The sequence below is a fragment of the Gallinula chloropus genome (assembly GCF_964237585.1).
Source record: "Gallinula chloropus genome assembly, chromosome: 1".
Lineage (NCBI taxonomy): Eukaryota > Metazoa > Chordata > Aves > Gruiformes > Rallidae > Gallinula > Gallinula chloropus.
Window position 1 is genome coordinate 15,015,216 of NC_140085.1, and position 26,284 is coordinate 15,041,499.

Sequence of the window (26,284 nt, forward strand, 5' to 3'; positions counted from 1 at the left end):
AGTAGTCAGCTATTTATTTTTTTTAAAAAAAAGTTTAAAACCAATATTCTGTTACATTTTTTTTAAATTCTTTATTACTGTTACTGATTTTGACCACTGTGCTCCAAGAGTCATACTTACACATTTGAGCAACTTTATTTCATCCAAGGCTGTCTCTGTATAATGCTGGGCACTTTTTACAACTTTCATTGCAACAAACCGCTTCCCCCTTGAAAAGAACAGAAACATTTTCAGCACACGCTCTGAGCTCAAACAAAAATACACTGAATGTTTGGAAATTTTAAACAGAATATTTCACAACCTAATGTATTTTGACAGAAAACACTGAAATTACACTTAATCCAACTTGTTAACAGTCTCATTTTTAGAGACGTGAATGTCTATAAAAGAGGAACTTGGTTACATGTTTTATCATTCAATTAAGGTATAATTTTTCATAAACAGCAGAAATAAAAATGTTAGATTACTCTCACATGTTCAAGAAAACATGTAAAGTCAATAAGCAAAGCTAATCTGTCAATAAAAATGGAATTCCACTTATTACTGGGAGCTTGCATAAAACTAAACACCCAAGAGCAAAATAAGACTGCAGCCATTTTTTCTGCAAAAAAGATAGCAAACCTTTACAGAACTTTACCATGCATGTAAAACAAAAGTTACTGCAAATAAGGTAACATATTGAGAAAATAGTCAATGGGAATAAAGTTTTCTTACTGCATATCCCAGCATAGCCAGACTGTAGAGAAGTGTCCCCATCCTAACTTTCTAATAACGTGATACCGGCCATTGAAAAGATCACCAATTTTCACTGGATGATAGCCTCCTTTCATGAAAAAATGAACAGAAAAAAGACTATTCAGAAAACAAGCAATAATACCCAGGCTTTCAAATAATTCCTATAGTACAAACTTTCCTCTTCAAATTGTCTTGTACTATAAATATGAAATATAAAGCAAATTTTCCTCCAATGTTAAAATTTCTGCTTTACTTGGCCTGAAGGGAAAAACCTCATGTCCTGTAACTACTGTGGAGTTTACTCAACCTTCTCTCTTACGGCTTTTATTTGTAGTAATATTACCATCTGTTTTCTATTTCCCCAGGCTTATCTTCCACTTCACAGACAGTACAGGAAAGATCTACATTATTTTTTTAATCATATTTGAAGCTTCTCCAGTCAACATGTTTTGGATGATTGCAGAATCTCAACAGAGATGTTTTAATTCCCATTTGCTTTCTACTAATAAAGGGAGCAATAAAATACTTCCTGAGAAAACATTAAGAACAACACAGACTTCATCGATGCTCTTCTGCTTGGCTCCTGATCCGCAGCAGCAAGGCATTCTTTCTCCCAGTCAAACACAGGGAAGACCATGATCACACAAGCTTGTTATTAAGACTGTAACACGCTTATATTAACATCCACAATTTTTCCTAAACTACAAACAAATAATAAAGCTGAACCACGCAACCCTCCAGGCCATCACCAGCTGCAGACTGCTGCCCACTAAAGACAACAATGTGAACTTATCACTTAATTCCTTCTATTTAAGACAGGGACTTCTCTCTTATCTCCTTTTTATCTGTGGAACAGTGACATCAAATCTGGATATATTTATATCCTTTGGTAATAACATCTCTTGCCTTAATAGAAGTTCAAGAGTTTATTTATGAACTTTTCTTCAGTGCTCCCAAGGCAGATTAATAAAATAAACACAATCATACAAGAGAACTGTAAAGACCACATGTTCACCAGCACAATAAAGCTTAAATAACGTATTGCTTCAGACATTGGTATGTCTAAACTGAAACTCTAAAACACACACAGCTTTGGTATTTGCGCAGCTTCCAGCTTAGCAGACAGCAGCCACTCGCTGGTTTGGCTCAGAGTGTCAGCCAAAGCTGACCCATCTGACGCAGCTGCAGCTGCCCCGGCTCCCGCACGTCATGCTGCTGGCAGAGACTCAAACAGCCCTGGCCAGAGCACAAGGGAAGCGGCACTCACCAGTTCACATCTCAGCAGGGGCTGGTCTCAACCAAGTGACAGCAACGAACTAGTTCAGATGGGCAGCATCAGTCTCAGCTTTACAGCGCTGACTTCATGTACCTTCCTGACCACCTGTCTCCCAGTTTCTACCACTGCAAGAGGGTCAAGTGTGCTCACCAGGCAGAGAAATGAGCGTGATGGTCACAGGTAGCATGGACAGACACACAGAGCACAGTCCCAGCTCCCCCAGCCTAGCAGTAGGTGTTGAAGTGTCATCTTTTCCATGAAGATTTTGCACAAAATGTATGAAGACTCAGGTATGAGAACAATCTTTGAACTGTCACACACAATGTTTCATGACACAAATCAGCAGGTATACAGACACCAATGCCTCCAGATAAGGAAAAAGAAGGCGCTAGTTCAGGAGCAGTATTGGGCACTACGGGACTGAGACATACAAATACAGCCTAGGACTCAGTCCCAGGACTCCCCCCTGGGAGAAGGCTTACCTTCTCATTCATCACTGGGAAGGAGAGGTTCATGGAAAGTGGCCTGGACAACTCACCTAGCAACCTAAAAAGAAACCTTCACTTCCACTGCTGAACTGCATCCATAAAGCACAACATTGCCAAGTGGGAGCTCCTTACTCTTCACAGAAGAAACAAGACCACCTTTGGAACATCCAAATGGGTTTATTCTCCAGGAAAGGTTGGGGGGAAAATGACATGGACTTGCACTAAGTGTTGACAATTGTATAGTCCACTTCATTTGTGAAAAGAAACAGTATCAGCCACATATGAAGCCCGAGTCTATGGCAGCTTCATTATTATAGAAATTTTGCTGAACTAACATACACAAATCCATACCGATAGAAACATTAAAAGCAAAACTAAATTTTAACGAAATTGTCTATTTAACCATCCTTGCATTAACAGCTGATGAAAGTATTTTAAAATCTAAATAAATACATATTGAGACAGCTATATAATTGTTTAAAAAAGAAAAGCTATTTACCTTTGGTATATTCTTTCAATTAAACTAGCTAGAATAATGAAGTGGTAGATACAGGCGGAAGGTTAAGAGAATATACAGTAATTTTATCTTTCCATTCTGAAAAGGTTTGCATTTGTGAAACACATGAAGTTTGCAAGAATTATGTAAAACACTTCCACATAATTCGCTATCATGGTATCACTTCTTCTGATTTTTGTCCTGCATGTATCATACCATGAAAAGTATGAAAAGTTGTTGTTTATACAATCATCACTCCTGTTGCAAACAGATAGTTAGAAAACCTGAAAAATATTTATCACCTAGTTTTAACACCTCTCTATGGTTTGCAAAATAGATTTCAAAATTCATTAATACAAAAGTTTCTGATCATTTTACAATTTTCCTAAAAATCTAGTCCTAATAAGTCATTCCTTAACAGTTACACGGCTTCAGATGTATATACAAATACAACTGATGCAGCCTTTTGCACTGCCAGAAGGGTACACATGAGCCTTCAAGCATATAAAACAATGTCCAGAACTAATCTTTAACACTAAACAAAATATATGCTTTTTTGACATGCTAACAGCATTTATGAAGAATTTAAATACAGGTAAATATAAGCTTCTAAGAATAGTTTAAGCAAACAAGTGTCTTACAAGTCTGTTTTTCTGCAGGTAGCTTTTGGCATACTTGGGCTTCAAAGGAGCAAAAAAACAAAATCAAAAACTCGGGACACTTTCTTCCCATCACAGACAGGAGAGAGAATTCCCGACACAGGGAATAAAGACACCAAAGTCAAGCTAATAAACTTGGTAAGTTATCAAGGAGTTGAAGAGTTATTTTAATAGTATCTACGTATGGCAAGAATAACAATACTATATATGTAAAAGCCATGTTATTTTGGTCACTACAGCACTGTCATAACTAATTATAGCAACACTTGAGCATATGTTACAGATACCAACACCAGTAGCATATTCTCTGAGTATATATACCTCACAACATACTTTCTACTGTCCTAAGCCACAGCAGGAGCAGTTTTGGAAATAATTACACATTACTCCCTGCTTATTCACATCGGCAACATATTCATTTACAGCTTGCAGACAGACAGACAACATCACCCAGTTAAATTTCTGTTTTTAAAACTTGTGTCATCCTATGATGAATGCTAATAAGTTCCTTATGACACAGAGAGTATTTCTAAATAGTAGCAACAAGATCGCATTCTATGCAAAGTTAGGGGGTTGAGAAAAATTATGTACTTTTGGAAAAACAATATTGGCTTTTGACAACATCCAGCGTGTAAGTGGCACTGCTGATCATGTAACAAAAAAACCTGTTGTCCTATTCACTGCAGCACACAGAGAAAAAAAAAGACTCTCTCAAAGCTAGCTAGCTAGCTACATGCACTCAAGAAAGAGGGTCAGAAAAATGAGATCATTATTCCTAAATGTCTCCTGAATGTATTGGTAATTGTAGCTGGCTAGTTCTATGTTTGTATAGGGAATTATTCCCTTTGTGAACCGGATGAATGGGAGACATCTCTAGGGGGCAAAGAAGATGATCAGAGAATCAAAGAATTCCAATTACATCCATGACACCACAGGCTCTTGAAAAAAATCTTCAAGTGTTTCAAGGCTTTTCAGAAAAGAAGCAAAAATAGCTGCATTGTCTAAGCACCTCTTAGAAAATCATGTAGTTGGACTTCTGATATTTTCATTCCTTAAACAAATAAAGATTTGAGAAGTATTCAATGTAAATTCTGTGACACAAAGAGAAGTCATTTCACAGATTAAACAGGTCCTGGAGGAAGCCCCCAGAAAGCAGAGATTAATCTGCTTTACACTGATGGCTCTTAGTTGTCTCTTTCACAGGTTCTAATTCAAACTACTCCAATTTCCTGATCAAAAATACTATTATGACTATTTACCAACCACCATGTAATGTGGTGAAGATGCGAGCCCAGCACACAGCAACATACCCTTAAAAATAATAAAATTAGTAACAAAAACACCCTGACAATGGGAAGTACAGTTAACAGGTAAAATGCTGAATTAATTTTAAAAAATCACAGCTGCCCTCCTATGAAATTTCAGACTGGGGTTGAGAGCAGATGAAATCTGCTTCATGCCTCACTCAGAACTCCAAGGAGACTGCCATTCTGGAGATAAAATTAGGAAGAAGGGAGGCATTCCACTAATAAACAATAGATTCCAAATATTTATCTCCCCTTCTATAAACAGAGTTAAGGTTAATCAAAATAGAAAAACATATTCCCACTAATAAAATACCTCTTCAGAAAACCAGGAAAAAAATGTATATACCAGCCATCCCTGGAATTCTTTACCAAATAACTTATTCCCCAGTCCTAAATATAAACAAACAGAAAGTCTATATGGCCCCAGATCATCCCAATCTGGCCATTCGATACGGATTCTTATACAACATGGTGACCTTCCCTTCAGTTCAACCCCAAAATAGTGATCTGTCTGGCAGGAAATTAGAGCCAGAAAATAGATAAATCATCTACCGGAGCAACAAAAGCACTGTTCTCACAGAAACAAAGAATGACTATGACATCCAAATGAACCAAAGCTTATACCCAAATGAAGCTTGAATCTCTTTAATAAACTTCCATCAGTTCAGAGCTTCAAGACCAGAAGGATTCAGAAGAACCTTTACATGCACATAAATTCCCTTTATTTTTTCAGGAAACTTCCAAGTGTCCTTAGCGCAATACACAGATCATTTTCAAAGCATACAGATCTCACTACTGACCTGCTGGAGCAACAAGGACTCTGCTTAAACAGGTAACTTATAAGCAGACTGTAAGCTTACACCACTTTCTTGTTTGTTTTCTGACCTAGCTTTTCCAGATGGTGACATTTTGCAAGAGATACTGGAACACAGACAACAATGCATTGTTTGAAATGAAATGCAGCCCTTGCTTTTGGGAAGAATTAGGTGGGGGCCTTGAAAGGCTTAATCTCGAGGAAATGCAGATGTTTACAAGTAAACAGATGTTTAAACAACAAATCCCTACTCACTGATGGAAAACGTTACAGATATAGAGAGTTATCAGAAGGAAGAAATATTTTGTAACAGAAGCAATGAAAACAAACACAGGGTTTAGCGATACGTTTTTCTTCTGCTGTAGACTTCATTTAGTTTGAGTTCATTGTTTGGTTTGTACTATTGATGCTTGTAAACCACCAAAACATTTCAAATCCCACATATTAACAAAACTATTTACACCAAAATGAAAAAGTCACTTTTCAATTGTTAAATCTGCAAATATAAAACATCTTGTTCCAGGCTGGGCAAGGAAATTCCTAAAACAGCACATCTCCAGCTTACATAGAGACTTCTGATTAAGAAGGCACAATCAACTTTGACACCGAAAGCGGTTCTTGATAGGAAGAATGCAAAATACCAGATACAGTCAATGTGCATACAGTGCTATTGGGGCTATTCAAAAACATTAATCTTGAGTGATAAATCACCTGCTATTTATGATTTGTCATGTAAAGGACAGTATTCATTTTACCCTAATGTGAACAGACTTGCAACTTTAGCAGCGACATTAAAACAAACTTCAGTACTGAGACTGTTGTACGGCAGACATGTTTTTAGGCATTTAACAGTATTTCAAAAATTAATATAAGCAACTACAAAAACTAAAGAAATTGAGAGCTAAAATGAAGATAATGCAGAATGCTGCAAAAGACAACATGAATACAAAGCATGTAACATCTTGGGCTGATACAGGTGAGAGAAGGGGAAAAAGACAGATTAAAAAATAAATGTAGCTGATAGAAAAGCATCAATGCATTTTAGAACCTTTTGGAGGAATCATTCATTTTGGTTTGGGTGGTTTTGTTTCTCTTACACATAACATCAATCAAGAATTTTCTTCTCTATTCTTATAACCAGGACATCAAGGAGAAAACAGGGATGAAATATTTGTGTATTTACTGCAAAATCTGTAAGAAAGCTATGGCAAGACACTTGTGTATCTGGACCTGAAATGAGTAGCAATCAAAGATCAGGTCTTTAAATACCTCCAAGAACCAGAAATAAGACTTGCATGACAGCGTTTACCCTCGTCAACACTGTGGAATTGCACACACCTTTACAGTAGTCTGCGGGATCCTCTTGCTCCTCATCGTCAGACCCTAAAATCTCTTCCTCTGGCTCTGGCGGGGTGGGCTCTGGCAGGGGTGGAGGTGGGGGCGGGGGTGGAGGTGGAGGTGCAGAGGGAGCTTTCTGTTGAGGCTCTGGCCTGAAAATGAAAGAGGAAGAACACTTTGTTATAAACCTTACTCTCAGCTCAACAGCGTAACCCAGCGCTTCAGAGGGGAGCAAAAACAGCCTCGGGAAAGAGCAGTGCTGTGTGTCTCACGTTCTCACTGTCATCTTTCCTATCACCCATGGGACCCTAGGGAGGCATAGACAGAGATGCACTTGACAGAGCAAAATCACATCTCAAGAGAATTTGGACTTACTTGCTGGAACAGCTGGTAAAAGACACATAAAGTATATAATCAGATACGAACAAGCTTCTAGAGTGCCTGATGTGCAGATGAGATGCAAGACCTGTCTCTTTGAACATGATTAAAAGTAAGTATTTTCCAGAAAAATACCAATCAGTTCAAAAGCTCCTGCCTTCTAGATGAAGGGAGAAAGATCTCATCAATACACAGCAAGAAACAGGTTTCTAGTGACACTGACCCAAACCAGACCATTCAATACACTTCTCATCTGTAGTTGCTGCCAAGACCACGGAAAGATTTATCAGTATACAAAATACTGAATGCAGTTGTTTGGAAGAGAAAAAAGGTAGTATCTTTCTAGGTAGCCTATGGTGCACTCCCAGAACACATACACCATGCTTTTACATGCACTAATTAGGGAAAAAAAACAAAACAAACCACCAGAAAAACCACAAAACAAAACCACCAAAACTCCAACACCACTGACCAAGGGGTGTTTGTCTGACTGCCTTGCACTTCCAGTTTAGAAAAAAACATAAAAAATGAAATATGTTTTATATCCAGTTTTGACAAAGGTTGTCCATGGTATTTCTAAACACCTATAAATTACATATTTTAATTCTAAGTATTTTCAATACACATAAAAAATAAAACCCAGGGTTGAAGCATAGCTGTTTGTCAAACAGTTATGAAAGTCATTTCCATATAGGTTGACGCTGGGTTCGGGTTGGGTTTTTTTTCTGTATTCATGCTTCATGCAAATAAAATCATACTTACAAAACACATCTGCAAAGTAACTTAAAAGCATCTGTGCCGTCAAAAGCTGCCATAATTTACATTTAGAATCACAGAATCGTTTGGGTTGGAAGGGACCCCAAAGATCAACTAGTTCCAACTACCTGCCATGGGCAGGGACACCATCTACTAGGTGTATTTATATATACTTCAAATCTATGCCATCTTAAAACCACCATATTAACAGTATTTTGTCATTGATAGAATTAAAAAAAAAAATAGAAATCCATCATTTGCTAATTTTTTAGCTCCTATAATTTCGAATCAAATACTTCCTTGATCATGAGTAAAAACTGTGTTTATGTTTTTTCCACTCCTGTAGTCCTTGTCGTTAGAATCTCCACCACCACTTCTGCTTTTTACACACTGCAATTGTTCAAGACACAGCATTTGGAGTTGAAGAGTACACAGTTGGTCAGAAATAAATTCCACTGGCAACACGCACCGCCTGCACAGCAGCTGCTATTATGCCTTTGCTTTAAAGGACATCACTGGAAGTTGCATGCATACCAAATTTATCTGCCTGCTACCCCTTTCAGATAACAACATTCTTCTATTCATTCAGTGACTGGTCAGATTTAAAAAGGAATATTTGCAATTAATTTATTAATGGTTTAAGTTATGCTAATGAATCTACCCAAATAAGTTTATATAATCATAGAACCACAGAATCACGGAATGTCATTTTTAACCACATAAATGTTGAACAGAAGAGGAGAGAGAAGGGATCCATTTGTAAGCTAAACAATAAATATGTGTGCACATGCTCCTACCTAGATAAATTATGATTTTTTTTTTGCCTTTATCTTTCTTCTTTTGTTCCCAACAGATGTCTCTATACTGTACATTGTGAGGAAAATAAACCAATAGAGCACATAAAAGGTACAGCACATTCCCTAACAGTAAATCTTACTACATGTTAGGTTGATGGCCCTCAGATACCCTGCTCTCATGGTGCAGCAAGCTCATGGCCCCCACACCCACTGCCTTAATCAAACAAATCATAGTACAAAGGACCTGCATTACAAACCTTGAAACCTTCTCTGCTGGGCACAAGGCCATTTTGGATACACAGATCAAGAGCTACCTACCAACACTTAAAAATTGATCATGCTCATGATGAGCAAGGAAAATAAAGAACAGTAAAAAAGCCTGAACTTCAATATATCTGAAAGCACGTGCCAGGAAACACAAGATCATCCATCAGTGCTTCCACACCTTATTTTGGACAGTACCATCACTTCATTCTCACACACGTTTCCATGTTATTATTTTGGTCACACAATACGGTACAAACATAGCAAAACCTCAGGTAGGTTAGGGCAAAGCAGTACAGGGGTCATTAATGAAAAATCTACTGAAGTTGTGACGATTTTGTCTTTTAAAATAACAAGTACTTGCTCTGTTTTTTCACATAACTCTCTGAAAAGAATTGGAAGCATTTCTGGAATTGAGATTCATACATTTTCTCACTCAGTTTGAAATAAACATAAAGGAATACCAAGAATCTCCCTCCAAGAGAAGGAAGTGTACAACCTCATATTTTTTAAAAAAAAAATTTAATTTATTCCTAGGGAGTCTCTCTCAAGCTGCTAGATTGATTTTGTTTGGAAAAGGGTTATTTTTTTCCTGTCTCTAATCCTAGTTGCATTTGGTATTCAGCAGTGTTTTCTTACTGTCTTTTCTGGACATCAGGAAGGAAGGAAAGGTATTTTATTGGTATTTTATTTCCTTCTAGAGTTATTTATGATTTTATCTGTGAAAAACAAAACACTGATTTAAACTAAGGAAGATCTTTGATTTGTCCTTTTAGCTTTGCTTGCACCTTCTGTAGCAGTCAAGTATTGTACATGAAGAGTGAAGGAAAGAAATGCTGCTGAGTTATCATAAAATATTTGAGGTTGGAAAAGATCTCTAAGATCAAGTCCAACTGTCAGTTATATCAGTCTGACTGCTAATTCTGCATTACTGGATTATTTTACCTCTTTTTGCTTCAGTTTAAGATTCTTTGCAAGGGATTCTTAGCATTGTTCTTTGGTTTTGTTCACGTTTACATTTCTGGGGTATACATAAAGATCAAGTCATCAAGACTTGAGTTAGCTGCTTAAATACTGCCTTCAAGTTGAATAATTCATCCTGGCATGACTGACACTTGCTTTTCTGCCAGCACACATCAGCTGGTGAGAGTACTCCAGTTTTGCTGTTTCTTAGTAGCCCCTTTATCGAATTGGAAAGATAAGCTATGATGAACATTGCAACATCTTCCTTTGTGATGTATGGCATGAATATATACTTTGTTCAGCTTAGATTTCATTTTTCCAGTACAGAGTTTGTTAAAATAGGAATTATTTTCTTCAAATTGGACTTTAAAACATTTTTGGAATTAAAAACCCAGTCATTAAGAAAGCTGTAATAAACCTGTACGCTACCTTCCATTTCCTTTTCAGAAACAACATTGTCAACAACTATCATAACATAACAAGCCATTCAACAGCTGCATTATTTCAAGTTACTATTCTTTCTTATTCCTTCAAATGTTGTATGTAATGATATGCATTAAGAAACACATGCATGCGGAAGCATATATTAAAACTGTTTTGCTTTTTTGTGAAGTAATCACTTGTTACTCCGTGGTCTACCACTACTGGGTTATTCATCACCATCCAAGCATAAACACTTAATTAATAGAAGATGATGATGACACATCATTTCAAGACTCACAGTATTCTGTCAGTAGGTATGCAGAAAACTGACCATCGCCACAGGCTGCAATGACAAACCTTATAATTACATTGAAAGAAGCATTAGAAGCAATTATCAAACACTACCCAGGATGTTCTATCTTTTAATTACTCTTTTAAATGGACAAAAATAAATTTACAGCAGAGTCCAATCAAAATACAATGAAATCCTATTTTTAAACTGTTCTTAGAGGGAATGCTTAGCAAAAGACAAAAGAAAAGCCGAAGCAGTTCTCCTCTAACAGTGAACTTGAAGCGTAATACACTGAAACTCTGCATGGAGTCTTAGAGAAAATCAATTGCCCACTTTAAGAAATGTAAAAATTACTGACAACTTAATTTTACTGTTCTCCATCACGGACACGTTGCTCCATGTTCCAACTGGGGAAGAGCCAAGAGTAAAAGCAATCTCCATAACATTAAAACCTGAAAATGTTGAGGAAATTATAGCATGAGAAAGTCAGGAATAACTGTTTAGTTTTTTGTTGTTGATGTTGCAGGGCTGTTTGCTATTCTTCTGTTCTGGAAAAGGTAAAACAAGAGCAGCTAGAGTGATTAAAAACACAAAACGCCTTCCATCTGGGAAGCATCTGAACATACCAGAACTCTTCAGCCAGGAAAACAGTGGAGATCTATAAAATCTTGAGAGGCACAGAGAAAGCAAATAGGAAATGAATGTTCACTGCCTGTCCCCACACAAACTGAGCCAAGTTGACAAAAAACCTAAAGAGAAAAAACTACTCATGCAACATGAGCTTAAACACTAAAGTCACTTTTTTTTTTTCCCCCTCAGATACTGTGAATAAGAAAAGCAGCCATGTTCAAACAGGGCTAAGAAAAAATTATGGAAATAAAAATGACTGATCACTAACATAAAACCACCTTTGAGTCATGAAGCCCAACAGCCCAAGATTGCTGGATTTGGAAAAGTGACACATCGGGGCCCAGCCCTGCGCTCCTCCTCAGGCAACTACTCCTGGACAGAGGGAACACAGATAGATGCACCTTGGGCCTGACCTTGTGTAATCGATTTATCTTCAGACATTCCTTCCTTCTTGACAAACGAATGACTTCAATGACTAAAAACCAAAACAGACTTTAGGCCTCTTTACCCAAAACCCTCATCAAGAAAAAGTATGTTTTGAGTGTATTGTAATGAATAATGCATTGCAGGTATGACTGCTACACAGCAAAATTACTTGAAGAAATACTCCTCATGTTGTTCTCCATGACAAATAGAACAGGAGTCCTTCTCTATATACTTACTGTAGGCATAGTGAACTACTGCATTTATTAAAGACTGCTTTTAGGTAAACAGAACTTTATCTTGAATGTAGCTAAAACCTGCCCCTGATTCTCCCACCTTTAGGACAGCACTGTCTCAGAAGGAAATCAAATGAAATACAATTGTGAAGGAAGCTAAAATTGGTGGGGTTAAAGAATTACCTCAATCTGAGGGGAAAACAAAACTGTCCTTAAGATTTTCAGATGAACACATCCAAATAATTTTTTGGTAATAGAAAATGCAATTAAAAGGAAGTTAAATGACTCCTTCATATGTTTAATAATATAAAATTTTGAATAAACTGTATTCTAACAAAGTTATGAACCTCCTGACATGTACACAGAAGTTCTTTGGGGAATTTCAAATTGAAGAGGAAAAAAACCAAACCAGGAGGCAGGGGGAGGGTAAACATCAGAAGCAATGTGCTATAAACCTCCTAACGCTGAGATGAGAGCTTTAAGAAATCTCTGAGTGGGTGTGGGTCCATCTGGAAGGAACACCAGCTATGCTTCCTTCCAGCTCCAGAAGGCAAAATCTTTCATGTTCTCAGGCAAGGCTTTCAGGTGCTGTAGGTCTTAAAAGTCTATACACAAGTTTCTTCCAGCAGTTATTAATTGCTTAAGGATTTGGATATTTGGATCTCTTTCTTGTTTGTTCAAACAGTGCCTGCTTTACTCCTCAAACTCTTGCCTGTTCTTTTTCCCAAATGCAGATTTAGCTCAGACAGTGAGCTCTTTGAACTGGAGGCAGCCTTAAATGAAGGCTTTCTAAATAAATCCACACATATGCAACAAGCAATAAACACACAAGAAAGATCAAAGCAACCCCAAACCTCTTGCTCAATGAACAAAATTATTATACATTTTCAATTAAGACTCTTATTTGTTTATAATTCTGAATTATTTTAATAGTTATGATAAGTTATTTGTAATTTTATAATTCTTTTAAATTATGCCAGAGGCCATCTTACTGTTTTAGAAACAACGTCTGTAAATCCAGGAGACAGAGCATAAGGAGACATGTTTTTAACCAACTCCAAGAAATTGCTTACATGAACTTCCAATGAAATGCACTATTTGTGTTCTTATCCTAGTGCAAAACTAATCTACAATTTCCAATTCTAGAAAAATCAATGCATAAACGGAGATACTGGTGGCAAGTCACAAGCATGAAACAGCTTCTACATCTGGTCATTATCAAACAAAATTATCATTCCTTCTGGGACTGTTTAGCATTCCTCAAAAGATACCATCCTATCATCAAACATCAACCAAAGAAGCCCCAGTGTAAACCCCTCCTGGAAAGGAACAGGCTGAGATCTTGTAGCTTCTGTAACCTGAAATGGACAGCAAGACAGTGAATATTTCATTCCCATCTCGCTCACTAACCTTTTAGATGCAACCTTGGCCTTCAGTGTATTCCCAAAGACAATGTGAAACACCAAGGAACTCTGCCACCTTCCATTCGAAACAACGGGTACTATAAAGGGAGACTATTTCAAGCAACTAGTTCTGCAGTTTGATGCCACCAGCTCAGCCTAACCACATAGTGCTGGTGCAAAGAGGGATCCTTCTTGTTTCCCACTCCTCACCACAGAGCTTCTCCCTTGCCTGGGTGCTGGATCTAGCCATTACACATCCACCATGGATAACAAGTCCACGAACTGGGCTCCCTCCCTCTATAGCCACATCAGAGGCAAGGTGAGCAGGGGGAGCATGTCACCGAGGGGAATGTAAGGGGAACCAGTAGCAGCCTACCACTGCATCATCAAATATATTTTACATGTGAAGCACTAAGGTCTGCCAGGTTTATAGACATTACAGAAGATAGCTCTTTTGGGCTCTCCCTGATGCAGAGTTACACAGAAGTTCACAGAAGTAATTGGTTTTGAGCTCTGAAAATCAGTCCCAAATGAAACTTAGTTCTCAAACATATACAATTCTGTTAAAATGTTCCTAAGACAGCAAACCAGAAGCCAAATCTATCCAGGAAGACTCAATCTTAACTGAACTTGCCAAGGTATTATGTTTTCCTCCTCAAATACTGTTTTCTTGCACAGTTCTACTTTCCAGACCAGTCATCCATTACAGACTTGCAAAGGAAAAAAAAAGTCAACAGTTAAAAAAGAAGAAACAGACCCAGCTGGTGACACAAAAAGAAAATAGCCAGATGTACTCTCAGCAGCTTGCACTTTACCCATAGTTCTAGTCACCAGTAAAGTGTTGTAAAGGCTGAGTTATAAGAAAAAAGAAAGAACAAGCCTTCAAAAATTCCTAAAAGTCAAGGAGGAGAAACACAGCTGTCACATAACTCTGTCAAACAGGTACTGGTCAACGGAGCATAAAGAGTTTTTCCAATACACATCCTAACATGCCAAAAATGAAACCTCCACCTGAAGTAAGTCAGATAAAGAGTATTGCTCCACTACAATGATAAAAGGTCATTAAAAACCAAACCAGTCTCATACACCAGACATAAAGCTTCACCTTTTTCAAATCCTCTGGGGCAATGAGAGTCCTTCCTTCCTCACACTGCTCAGCTCCTGCCTCCATTGCCCAGTGTATGCACCTCCACTTCAGACCAGTTAGAAGAGAAGAGAGCAAACACTGGCACATGGTAACAAAGCCTGATTTGCTTTGATTTCCTTTTCCTCTTACTCTGGTTAAGCTGTGTGATGGATTTCTTGTAACGAAATGACTCACAAGCATATAAATGGAAATTAATTTTTGATTTTCTTTTTGGCATGTTACGTTGTAGTATTTAATTTCTGACTTTCTCTTTGTCATGTTAAATTATAGCGTTTCTAGTCTTTCTATTAATAAGATATAATCAGAAAACATGGTGTTGTTGCTTCAGTATCTTACAGTTGCCACTAGCAACAAATCTGCAAGTTTTGAAGGGGAGGGGGAAGTTGCACCCTCTGCTTTCCTACATCCATATCTGCCCCTGGAAAAGTTAGCAGATTTAACTTAATTTGGTATCAAAGCCCCTTAAGTCAACGACCCTTTGAAGTCAAAGACATACTCAAATATGAATTCATAACTAAATTATGAAACAAGGGACTTACTCTTTGTTTATCAGTACAAGCCAACAACTTCTTTTGAGTTAATGCAAACAGACATACACTACCAGGATGTATTCCATACATGCCTCTTAGAAGACAACTGCGATAATCTTAAGCAAAAGGAACAAGAGTAAATCAACAAAAGAAGTGTTTCACACCTCTTTTTATCTATTTAACAGCCTAGAGCAGAAAAGATTTCATAGGAACAGTGAAATTGTAACCCTTCACTTAATATCACATGAAGTCAGAAGCAGAGTATCTCGATTCCTCCCCTTCCTTCCTCCCCCCTTCCCAGATAAAATGTAATCTTGACTTCAGGTGATCACCTCAATGCAAAAAAAGCGCCTTTTTTATTTATCTTAGTGAATGCTTTTATTTATGCTTAGTGAATGTCTGGAAGATCCACTCACCCTGTTAGTGAAAATGCATCATTACGTCTGGAAACCCAGTTCTACAGGCAATGAGGAAAGGGAAGCAGACCAGCAGACAAGCACTTTGGATGGGACAAACACTGAGGGACATAACTGACAGAGGAAATAAAGAGCCTGAAGGAACAAGGTTTCATGGCTAAGTCAGCGATTAGAGGAGCCTCTGCGTGCAGCAAATACAAAGCATTGCTGCAGCAAAAAAATGCTGAATGTCACAGCTGGAACTCTACTGACACCAAATTTCACCTTGTTAACCTTCCTTTCAAGAAGCTGGAATGAGTATTTACATGAACTCTTTACATCAACAATCATAACTCCTTTTCAGTCGGAGTTTGTCATTCAAAATGAAGGACTGATCTCAAACTTTCTAAAAACACACAATCCCCCTCCCAAAAAACCACTGGTAACATCTCCATACAACTTCACAAGAATTATAACAAATCTCTTCACAATTCCTACCAGCATTTTGTGAAAGTACCTCTGCTTGCCCTGCAATATCAGTAAATAAAAACAGGCTAAACAAAAGCAACTTAAAACTTCTTAAATATTAGACATAAATTGCAAATACACCTACCATTCAAAAACATTTTGCCAGTGATCAAAAGTTCCTAAAATTATTCCATTTTGGGTACACGTGACACAGTACAATATACAAAATGTTTGATTTGAGTTTCTCTATTTTGCACATTCATAATAATTTAAGCATCTATTTCCCTAACAGAAATACATAAAAGACACAAAGAGACTGCAAAGTCCAGCAGCAGTCAAAAGGAAGAAAAGGGCAAAATTACAGACATGTTTTCAATGAAAATTCATTCTCACCCTAAGACAGATAAAGATAGCAGCTGGTTTGAAATATACTGCACTTTAAATTATGGTCTCAAATACTTTGAGGGCTGCACCTATGCCTGGAGATGAACAAAATTTTAGCATCTATTCTTCTCCATCTAGTATTACCATAAGCAAGAACATAATTTTGAAACCTGGACACTGACCATGGCTAAGCCAGGAGCATGAAATGAGCTGCGTGCCAGTAAGCACAAACATGGTACATTTTTGCTGCTCTGCTGTGGTGGTTTGACCCTGGCTGGAGGCCAGACACCCACTGAAGCAGCTCTATCACTCCCCTTTTCAGCTGGATAGGGGAGAATATATATATTGAGAGGCTTAGGAATTGAGATAAGGACAGGGAGAGATCATTCTGTGATTAGTGTCATGGGCAAAACAGACTCAACACAGAATAAAGGAAAGAAAACTCTCTAATTTATGACACTGCACACCCAGTGACACCAGAGTCACGTAATGAGAAGTGCAACCAGATCTTAAAGCACCTTCCCCCCACCCCTCTCTTCTTAGCAGACTTCCCTTTAGTCATGATTTTGCTCCCTTCTTCCCCTCCACTGTGGCACAGGGAGGGGTAGGGAATGGGGGTTTTGGTCAGCTCCTCATGAGTTGTTTTCCTTTTTAGCTGGCGGGAAGGGGGACATTCCTCACATCTTTCCCCTGCTGCACCGTGGGGTCCCACCCACGGGAGACAGTCCTCCACAAACTTGTCCAACATGAGTCCTCTCCCACAGGGCCTCAGCTCTTCCCCAGCTGCCCCAGTGTGCGTCACTTCTGTGGGTGCAGTAATAAAATCATAGAATGTCTCTCAGCCTCTCCCAGCAAACCTGCTCCAGCATGGGTCTCTCTCTCTCTCATCTCTGTGTCTGTTGTCTCTCTCCACAGGCTGCAAGTGCTGGCAGGGGCTTGCTCCAACGTGGGTCACAGCATCTTCCGTATGTCTCCACTTGCTCCAGCATGGAACCTCCCCACAGGCTGCAGGTGGGGTCTCTGCCTTTTCCATGAGCTGTGGGGGGACACCTGCTCCACCATGAAACCGGTTTCTCTATGGTCTGCAGGGGCATCTTTCTCTCCAGCACCTGGGGGACCTCCTCCCCACCTTTCTTCCCTGACCTTGGTGCCTGAACAGTTTCTTATATCTTCTCACTCCCTTCTCTGGTGACAAAAAGCAGCTGCTTGCATTATTTTTTTTTCTCCTAAATGTGATTCCCAGAGGTGCTGTGACTGTTGCTGATGGGCTTGGCCTTGGTCAGCAATGACTCGGGCCTTGAGCCAGCTGGTGTTTGCTCTGTGGGGCCTGCAGAGAGCTTCTGACCGCTTCTTGCACAAGCCACCCCTGCAGCCCCCCTTCTCCAGCAGAACCCAGCCACGCAAAACTACAACATCTACTTAGATCTGCATGTTGGCTTCACTGAGCTTTCCTGCATCTGGGTGACAGTTTTTGGAGCAGCAGTTTCATAGAGGTAAAAAGAAAAGGAATGAAGATGGCCTCCCTTTAGCTCTGAATTACGGCCCAGAAGAGACTGGCTTTTCGCGCCCAGTATGAGGACTCTGTGAGGTCTCTGTGAGGTCTTTTTCATCTTCTTCTCAGGCAATACACTGTGCAATTCATGACCCTTCACCTTTTTTACTTCTTGTCTTCAGGAATGTGGTAGCAATTATTACTGTTCAGACACTTAGGAACACTATTTGGGTAACTGATAGACTGATCTGGAAGAAAAAAATAATTTAAGTTCCTGAAGAACAAAAAAAGGGTATCTTTTTAAAAGCGCTGAAATCTATGAATATTTTTTTCATTTTACTTTGCATACTTCACATAGTTTTTAATGTAAAATTTACCGTTGTTCTCCTGCCCAACCACCTTATACACCATGGCAACTTTTATTTATTTTATGCAAATTTTGCTGCATTTGTTTCCAAAGCCATTGCACTCAGCATTCTCTCCTGTCAAATGTTTCCTCGGTGCAGAGGTCATTATTCCTCAGTCCCTAAGACTCCTCCATGCGCTGTGTTGCCTCTTCAGCCTCCCCTGGAAAATGCCTTTCAACCCCTTATTCCCATAAACCGTTTGTCTTGTGGGTTGTGGAGCAGATTTTGGAGGTCTCAATTTTTTTTGAAGATAAGGTCCTTTCATTTGACTGAATCTTCAACAAGCAGCAGATGTTTCAGGAAAGTCGGCGAAGTCACTTCAGTGTTTTAGAGCCCTGTCCATCTGGCTCAGATGAGGCAATTTTGGATAGCAAAACTGTGACAATTCCTGATGAGGTTTTCAGAATCTCTTTTGTGTCAGCAAGTCTGAGAATAAGGGTTATCAGACCATCTGACTCATCCCAGCCTTGGCGTGCTTTACCTCACAGCATGGATGCTGGATGACTCACTTATTGGAATATTCCTGTTTCTAACAGCAAGAGAGTCTCATCCATGGTGGAAAAGCACTCAGGGAATCCCAGCTGTTGTGGCAGCCCAGACGAACATTCTCCCTTGTAGAAAAGATGCAACCGTAAAGATGCACCTGCTTCCTAGAATGAATTCTTTTCATACCCTATGCCTTGATACCAGAACGTCGTGACTGAAGCATCCCCTACCAGGTCAGTAAAGCATAAGCCTTGGGAAAGGAAACCCATCTCATGAAGGTAAATTCTGAACCCAGTTTACAACAGGAAGCGGACAGCATTTCCTGCTGCTGGGAGGCTGTGGGCTCCACTTCACCTTTGTTACCTGCTAACTCCAGCTCAGGGTTCCTTAGGGAAAGACAGCGGGGCCTGCACCTGACCACTACACAGAGCTGCCCGCAAAACTGAAGATCTTTCCAATTTCAAATGTTCAGGATAACTGGAACAGCACAGCAAAAGTCAAAAACAGTCTGGTGCTGAGTCTTAATGACAGTAAAGGACTGTGACATTGTGACTTCAAACCCATGACATACAAGCAGAAACTGGCGTCCACGGAACAGTGTAAGTTTATTGCGGCTGAAAATGGAAACAGTGAGGTGTTATGATGGTGGCAAAGCTTCTGATCTGGCTGCTGCTAAAACTAAGACACACTACATATGTTTGCAATGCACTGCCTTGCCTTTTGCTAAGCTGAGTCAGTGCCAAAGCCAGCTACAGTCTACTCTGGCATTGGCTCAGCTATCTGACAAACCTCAGAGAAGTCTTCAAGAAGCTATGTAGATGATCAGCAGTAATGGACAAAAAAGAGATGAAGAGAACTCAGAGCTGAGCAACTGTGTCTTAAGAGATGAAACTGAGAGGAACTGAAAGCACACTGGGCTCATCTCACCATATGCACCCATGGTTACTGCAGAGGCAAAGTTGTTTGTCTGTTTCTGCATGAAGATGTGTATATGCAGTCAGTGCCACTGTGCACACAGGCTATCACTTAGAGCTTTGATTTGCTAAACCTCTGAAAAGATGATAGCTGAAACACATGCTGATTGCAGGATGGGATGAAGATATTCCACTATGAAGTGAGACATCTTTAAATCATCAGTATGACAAACCAGCCAAGCCTTGGACAGCTGTAAAATGCCTTCGAGCTTAATCCTGATTGATAGTGTGGGTGCCAGACATAGAGAAGAGGCTAATATTCCTCTGTGAACATTTTATCTACTTGGATTTCTACAAGAGACACAGTTAGGATAAATCAGTTCTCTTCAGACATTTGATGAATTCCTGCTAGGCAACACCAGATATGGAGTAACTGTATAGTGATAGGGTTGGGAAAGAGAGATGATGATTCACTGAGATGAACGAAGCCCTTCACACTTCTGAAGAATACTGCTTCCAGCTAGGTTCATCTCAGAAGGTTCTGACTTCTCAGAACATCCCACTTCACCGAGGTGGAGTAAGTATTTTGCAGTGTAGGAGGCACAGAGAAATGCAAAAAGATGAGCAAAGCTTCACCCTCGTCCTATCAAAGATTACAAGAGAAACTGCAGGGTTTAGAAATCCCTTCCCTTAATGACTCCTGATACTCAAAAGAAAATGGAGCTTTTCTGGAAAGTTCCCCAATACCCTTCCTCATTCCTAACGCTTTTCACTTACAGGAAAATAATTACCTGAAGATCTCATCTCCATAGATCTAATTATCCAGAAGTGTAACTTCTAGAGAAGTATAAGCAGCAGCATTGTTTTGTATATCTTAAGCATAACCTTCACTTTCTTCACTCCACCACACATCACCTGATGTCCCAGTGTATCCCTATCAGCAATCTTCACAAGTAAATGGAAGACAGTTTGCAACATAATGTCCATAATTCTTCCAATTTAATCTGAATTTCCTTTAGGTATCCATGTATCAACTACAACCATTTCTTGAATAATGATGACACCTAAAATGCAAATGGCAAGAAAAATTGCACAGGGAGGAGCAATTGTGCAGAATTGCTGGACAGCCTTCAGCAAATAAGGGGCATGAGGGGCCTGGCTTCCTTACCACTCTCAGTGACAGCAAGGAGAAAAATTAAAAAACAGGGATCACTGTCAGAGCTCTCCCCATCCCTATGACCACCCATACTAAGTACCACTGAAAGATAATACAAGGTTGAAAGAACAAGTGAGGATTATCTTTGAAAACCCAGAGAAAATAAAGAAAACCAGATGGATGGGACCACCATAAAAAAAAAAAGAACAAGATTTTTTCTGGAAGTTCTCAAAGACTTTCATGAAAATGTTTTAAAAAGAGTTCAGAAGGTGAAAACTACACTGAAAAGACTAGAAGACTAAGCCAAAACTTAGCCTATTTTGTCCCTGTTTTACCCCAGCACAAAACTTCCTTTGTTCCTCAGCACCAAAGACTCCTTGCTATTTCCATGCAAATATAGCAGTAATAATTGTGTATATATTTAACAGTGCTGTTTTGTAATGTTTGATAAAAACAAAAATTCATTTTCTATTGCAAACAGCAAACAATAGTTTTTTCTTTCCACTGCAATACAGATCTACATTTTCAACAGATTTAATAAAAATATTAAATGTTTTTGTGCCTTGAAATACATTTTCTATCTAAAAATGTAGGTCTGCATCTCTTCCCTTGCATAAAAATACCAACCGCAGCACAGCATCAGCCAGTCTCCCAGTGCCGCCACGTTGCCATGGAAACTGGCCCTGATTTCTACTGCCAATATAGCTTCCATGTAAGCAGGAAAAGAGCTTAAGTAATATTTATATAATATGCAACAGAGAACATATATACAACGTTTATGGTTTCATTGGAGGCCTGTAGACTGGTTGAAGTGGCTTAAAGAATTCTCAGACTGTTTCTATCAGCCATTCAAAGTATATTTATATGAGTAGCCTCAAAATTGCAGCACGGGAAATACATATGTGGAATTTGGTATATTCTTTTCTCCCTCTTGTTTTCAATCAAGAAGACAGACAGGCTCCATACTTCATAAGTAAATAAAATCATGTGTTCTTGAACCATACTGTGAAAAAAAAGAATTTAATTTATTCCTTTAAGAGTGAGACAATCCCTCTGCCTTATTCTCAAAAAGCCATGATAGAAGACTATAAAGACATTTTTGTTAAAGATTTTGAAACAAAGGAAAGCCAAACAAAACTTCAGCATTCCCCTTCTTTTACCAGGATGGCATCTGTCTGCCCTTATGCCAAGCCCCCTTCAAACACATTTCCTGTAAAAATACTGCCCTACAACGCAGGTGGTTTGGGGTTTTGTGGGGTTGTTTTCTGAATACAAGCTGTGTATGCCTATATCGTTAGCCTTTGCTGAATGACAGAAAGGTTGAGGTTGGAAGGGATCTCTGGAGTGTTTGGTCCAACCCCCTTTCTGCTCCAGCAGGGCCATCCAGAACCCCTGGCCATGGCCATGCCCAGGCCCATGGCAGATGGCTTATTTTGAATATCGCCGAGAGTGGAGACTCCACCATGTCTGTGGGCAACCTGTCCATGCCAGTGCTCAGCTTTCAACACCAGGCACAAGATCAGGACACACATTCAGACTTCTAAAAGGCAAACAACTCTGGTTAATGCCCCAAAAATGCTTTCAATACCAAAATAACTTTGTTAGACTGTAAAAGGACAGAAAGGAAAATACCTTTTGAGTCTATTTAAAGTGGTGGTAAATGCTGTAGAGACTCTTACACATAGAAGAAGCAAAATAAGTCTACCTCTGTTAGTCTTTCTCAGAACACTTGTTCAAAGGTAACATGTTTTGAAAAGAACTACTGGTCTTCGGTATTTTTTGCCTGGAAGAATTTTTGACTAGAAATAGGGGAGAGGCAGATACACACACATACACACACACACACACTCTCTACATGTAGGCAGCCTCAGACTCTCACAGCGACATTCAAATTCCTGACCTGAATGATCTGAAAAAGTAATTTTTACCTCAAGCATCAGTAGTTATTTCCGATGCCGTAAGCCAATTCCCAAAGTCTAGCGCTAGAGTCAAGTCTTTCCCTCCTCTTTCTCATCTATATAGGCTTTCTTAGAAATAAAATGTTTTAAGTTACAAGCATTAACTAGAACAAATTATCTTTCTTGAGACAAAAATCCCATGGGGAAGGAGCAAACCCAAGACCTGGAGTGCAATGATATCAGACAGGCTCTTCTAGGACACATCAAAAATCCACAGGGGCCAGTATCCTGTATTTAGAAAAACAGCCAGGTGCAGATGTCCAAGGAAAAGCATAAGAGCAAGCTAAGCACAGAGGGATCCTTTCTTCCTACAAAGCAGCCACCAGATTGTGTTTAGTAACTCTCACCTGATATTTGTCCCACAGATCTATCCAGTTCCTCCGTGAGCATATGAAAACTTCTAACATCCACATACTATGGCATGGAATTCTAGAGCGTACTGACACCTTTTCCAAAGGATCATCATCTTTTGTTTGTTCTGCATCTGCCATCTCATAGCTTCACCTGACATCCTTTGATCCTTGTACTGAAAGTGTCTGTGAACAGTCACTCTGCAGTCACCCTCTCCCTGGCACACAATTTAATAGATATCTACTGAATCTGCCTCTGCCATCTGTTTTTCAGAAGAGTTTTACTAAATTTTGTCTTTCCCCCCAGGAAAGCTACTCCATGATTCAAGATCCCCGCTTCTCCCCAAACCCTATCACGCTGTCCCCTTTGTACGCAATACTCGATAGGTGATCTGTGATGGGCCTGTATTTTGGCATGGGTATTTTCTACTGCATTGTTCTTAATAATATATTTGCCTTTTTTAGTCATTATTGAACACAAAGCTGATGCTTTTATGAAACACTTATTTCAATGGAGCTCCCTAAATACTTATTATCACTTCAAAATCCATTATTTTATATGAAAAGTTATTATTATTTTTCAATACGCATCACTAATATTTATCTAGGCTGAATCTCATTTGCCATTTTGACATCCAAAATGCTGGTATGTATATAATGATCTAGGCTTGATGTAGGTTTTTTGACAAAAACCACCAAGATTAAAAGGAAAAAAAGAAACACATATGCTTCCACCAGATAACATAACCAAAATAAACTTCTTTGTGTCTTCTGGAACACAAAGAACTATTTTTGACTGCATTTTTTTTCTTGTTTTTAACACCATAGTTCTATGACTAGCTCATATAACTGTGACTCCCCAGAAATGCCTAATTATTTTCTAATGAGTGTGTGATTATGGTATGAGTTATTACATCTTTGAATAGAAGTAGATTAATCAGTTGCTCAAAAAAGGAAATGACATTTCCTTTGGAAATATCATTTTACATAAAAATAATTATGAATCTCATGAAATTTAAGTAAATGAGATTTTAGAATTATACAGAGACCTTTACAATATTTAAAATATTTGCCAAAGTCATACACAAAGACTCTTAGTCTGCTTTACTTAACACCGGACAGCCCCATAAAACATATACTTTGAAAATTAATGCAAAGATGACATATTCTTTAAGATAGTTTTCTCTCTGGTGCAAAGACCCTATCTAGGTGTCATGTGTCTTGAAAAGAACATATGCAATTTATCAATACAACCTGTGACCTCGAAATAGTCATCACATCCATATCAATTTAAGTTTAAAGAAGAAATAACTGTCATAGACAGGAGGAAAGTATCAACATGTAAATATTAGATACTACAGACTAAACTCAAGAGAATAGTGTTCATGATTCTGAATCAATTCATCAATCCTGAAGCCATCTGCCAGGAAGATGAAATGTACTTAATTTAGAAAGGTGAGCACAGGAGCACTAAACCTAGTCCATTTCAATTCCCTCTACATCAGCAGCAGAAAGAAAGGGGCAATTCATACACTAGGTAACTAGTAAAAGCAGGTATTTAATTTTAAATCAACGATGAGTGCTACATTAATAAACTTTTTTAAAAAAATAATTTTGCTTTTTACGGGTAGGGGAGATTACAGTTGAAAGATGGGGCTATTCAAATTTAGAGATAACTGTGTGCACTCACAGAATATGGATAAAATGAAACGAACATGTTACAAAATTAAGTTTTGATCAGAAAAACGCTTCTCTGGAAAGAGCTGCACTAAAATTATCATAGTGACAATAGGTAAAGGTAAATGAGAATCATTTTAAAATCAATTCATGGGCTTCATTGTTATTTATTTTCAAAAGCCTAAAAATCAGCTCAGCCAGCACATGCCAGACAGCTCTGAGCCTAAAGCAGATTTTGGCTTAGCAGACTGGAGAAGATAGCAGACACTTCAGGCAATTTATAAATTGGTACAAATCTTCCATATGTTTGTAGGAGGACAATATATTGAATTGTTAAGTTTTATAGTGTAATATGTTTCATTTTTATTTCATTATTATGATTGCATAGGAGACCTGGCCTTTATAATATTATTTATTTTTTAACTGATACGAATATATTCAAATAAAGACCCTACAAAATAGTACCAGGCTGTGACTTAATCCATAACACAAAAAAAAAAACATTTTCCTCTCAGCTACTTCTGTACAAATTGCTATTCTCATAGATGCCTGTTATGTACCTGTGTCTATCTTTAAATAAAAAGTAAAATATCTGTATGAATCATTTAGATCTACAGAAATGGATAATGAAACAATTCAAGTTTGAAAGCAGCTGCTCATTTGAGCAAATGAGAAATCTAGTACCAGAGTGATCTTCGTTCAGATGGTCTGACATTCAATAGGATTCTCAACTGTAGCATCCACAAAACAAGTATCCTCTGTTGCACATGGACAATGCATACATTTGTATTCAGAATGTTCACATCAACTGGGCAAACGATTAAGATCGCTATAATAAATACATATATACAACAAAATTAACAGGAATTAACATGAATTAATTGTTAAGTAAAAACTGCTTTTTAAATACAAATAATTAGTTTGCACTCAAATTTCATTGTAAACTTCCGGCAGTTTGCTCTAACTTTGCTTTATAGTTACTTACTTTCAGGTCCCACTGGAAATAGTGCCACACTCTCTTATATGCTAACATATGCTTGGTTACATGGAGTTTAAATGGTTTCCAAAGAAAGTGCCTAATAATCAATGCTTCAATGACCAGAAGCAAAATTATTATAAAGTGGGTTTAAACTCTGTAGGGTTTTTTATTGCTGTTTTGTGTTTTGTTGTTTGTTTTGTTTTAATCTGCAGAGTAATATATAATCTTAAATTCAAAGACAGACAGCGGAGGGGAAAACTCTC

At 38.4% G+C, this 26,284-nt stretch overlaps 1 protein-coding gene across 2 annotated transcripts in view; it reads right to left on the reverse strand.

Annotated features, from left to right (window-relative positions):
- The window catches only part of SRPK2 (SRSF protein kinase 2), a gene marked incomplete at its 3' end in the record, with an annotated part of 97,190 nt that overhangs the window by 40,054 nt on the left and 30,852 nt on the right, over positions 1 to 26,284 (reverse strand). For both annotated transcript variants that reach the window (XM_084267933.1, XM_084267932.1), the window contains exons 2-4: positions 7,114 to 7,265; positions 715 to 823; positions 121 to 208 (exon numbers count right to left, since the gene is read on the reverse strand). In XM_084267933.1, the coding sequence (XP_084124059.1) occupies positions 121 to 208; positions 715 to 823; positions 7,114 to 7,265 (349 nt within the window). The remainder of the gene's footprint in view (positions 1 to 120; positions 209 to 714; positions 824 to 7,113; positions 7,266 to 26,284) is intronic.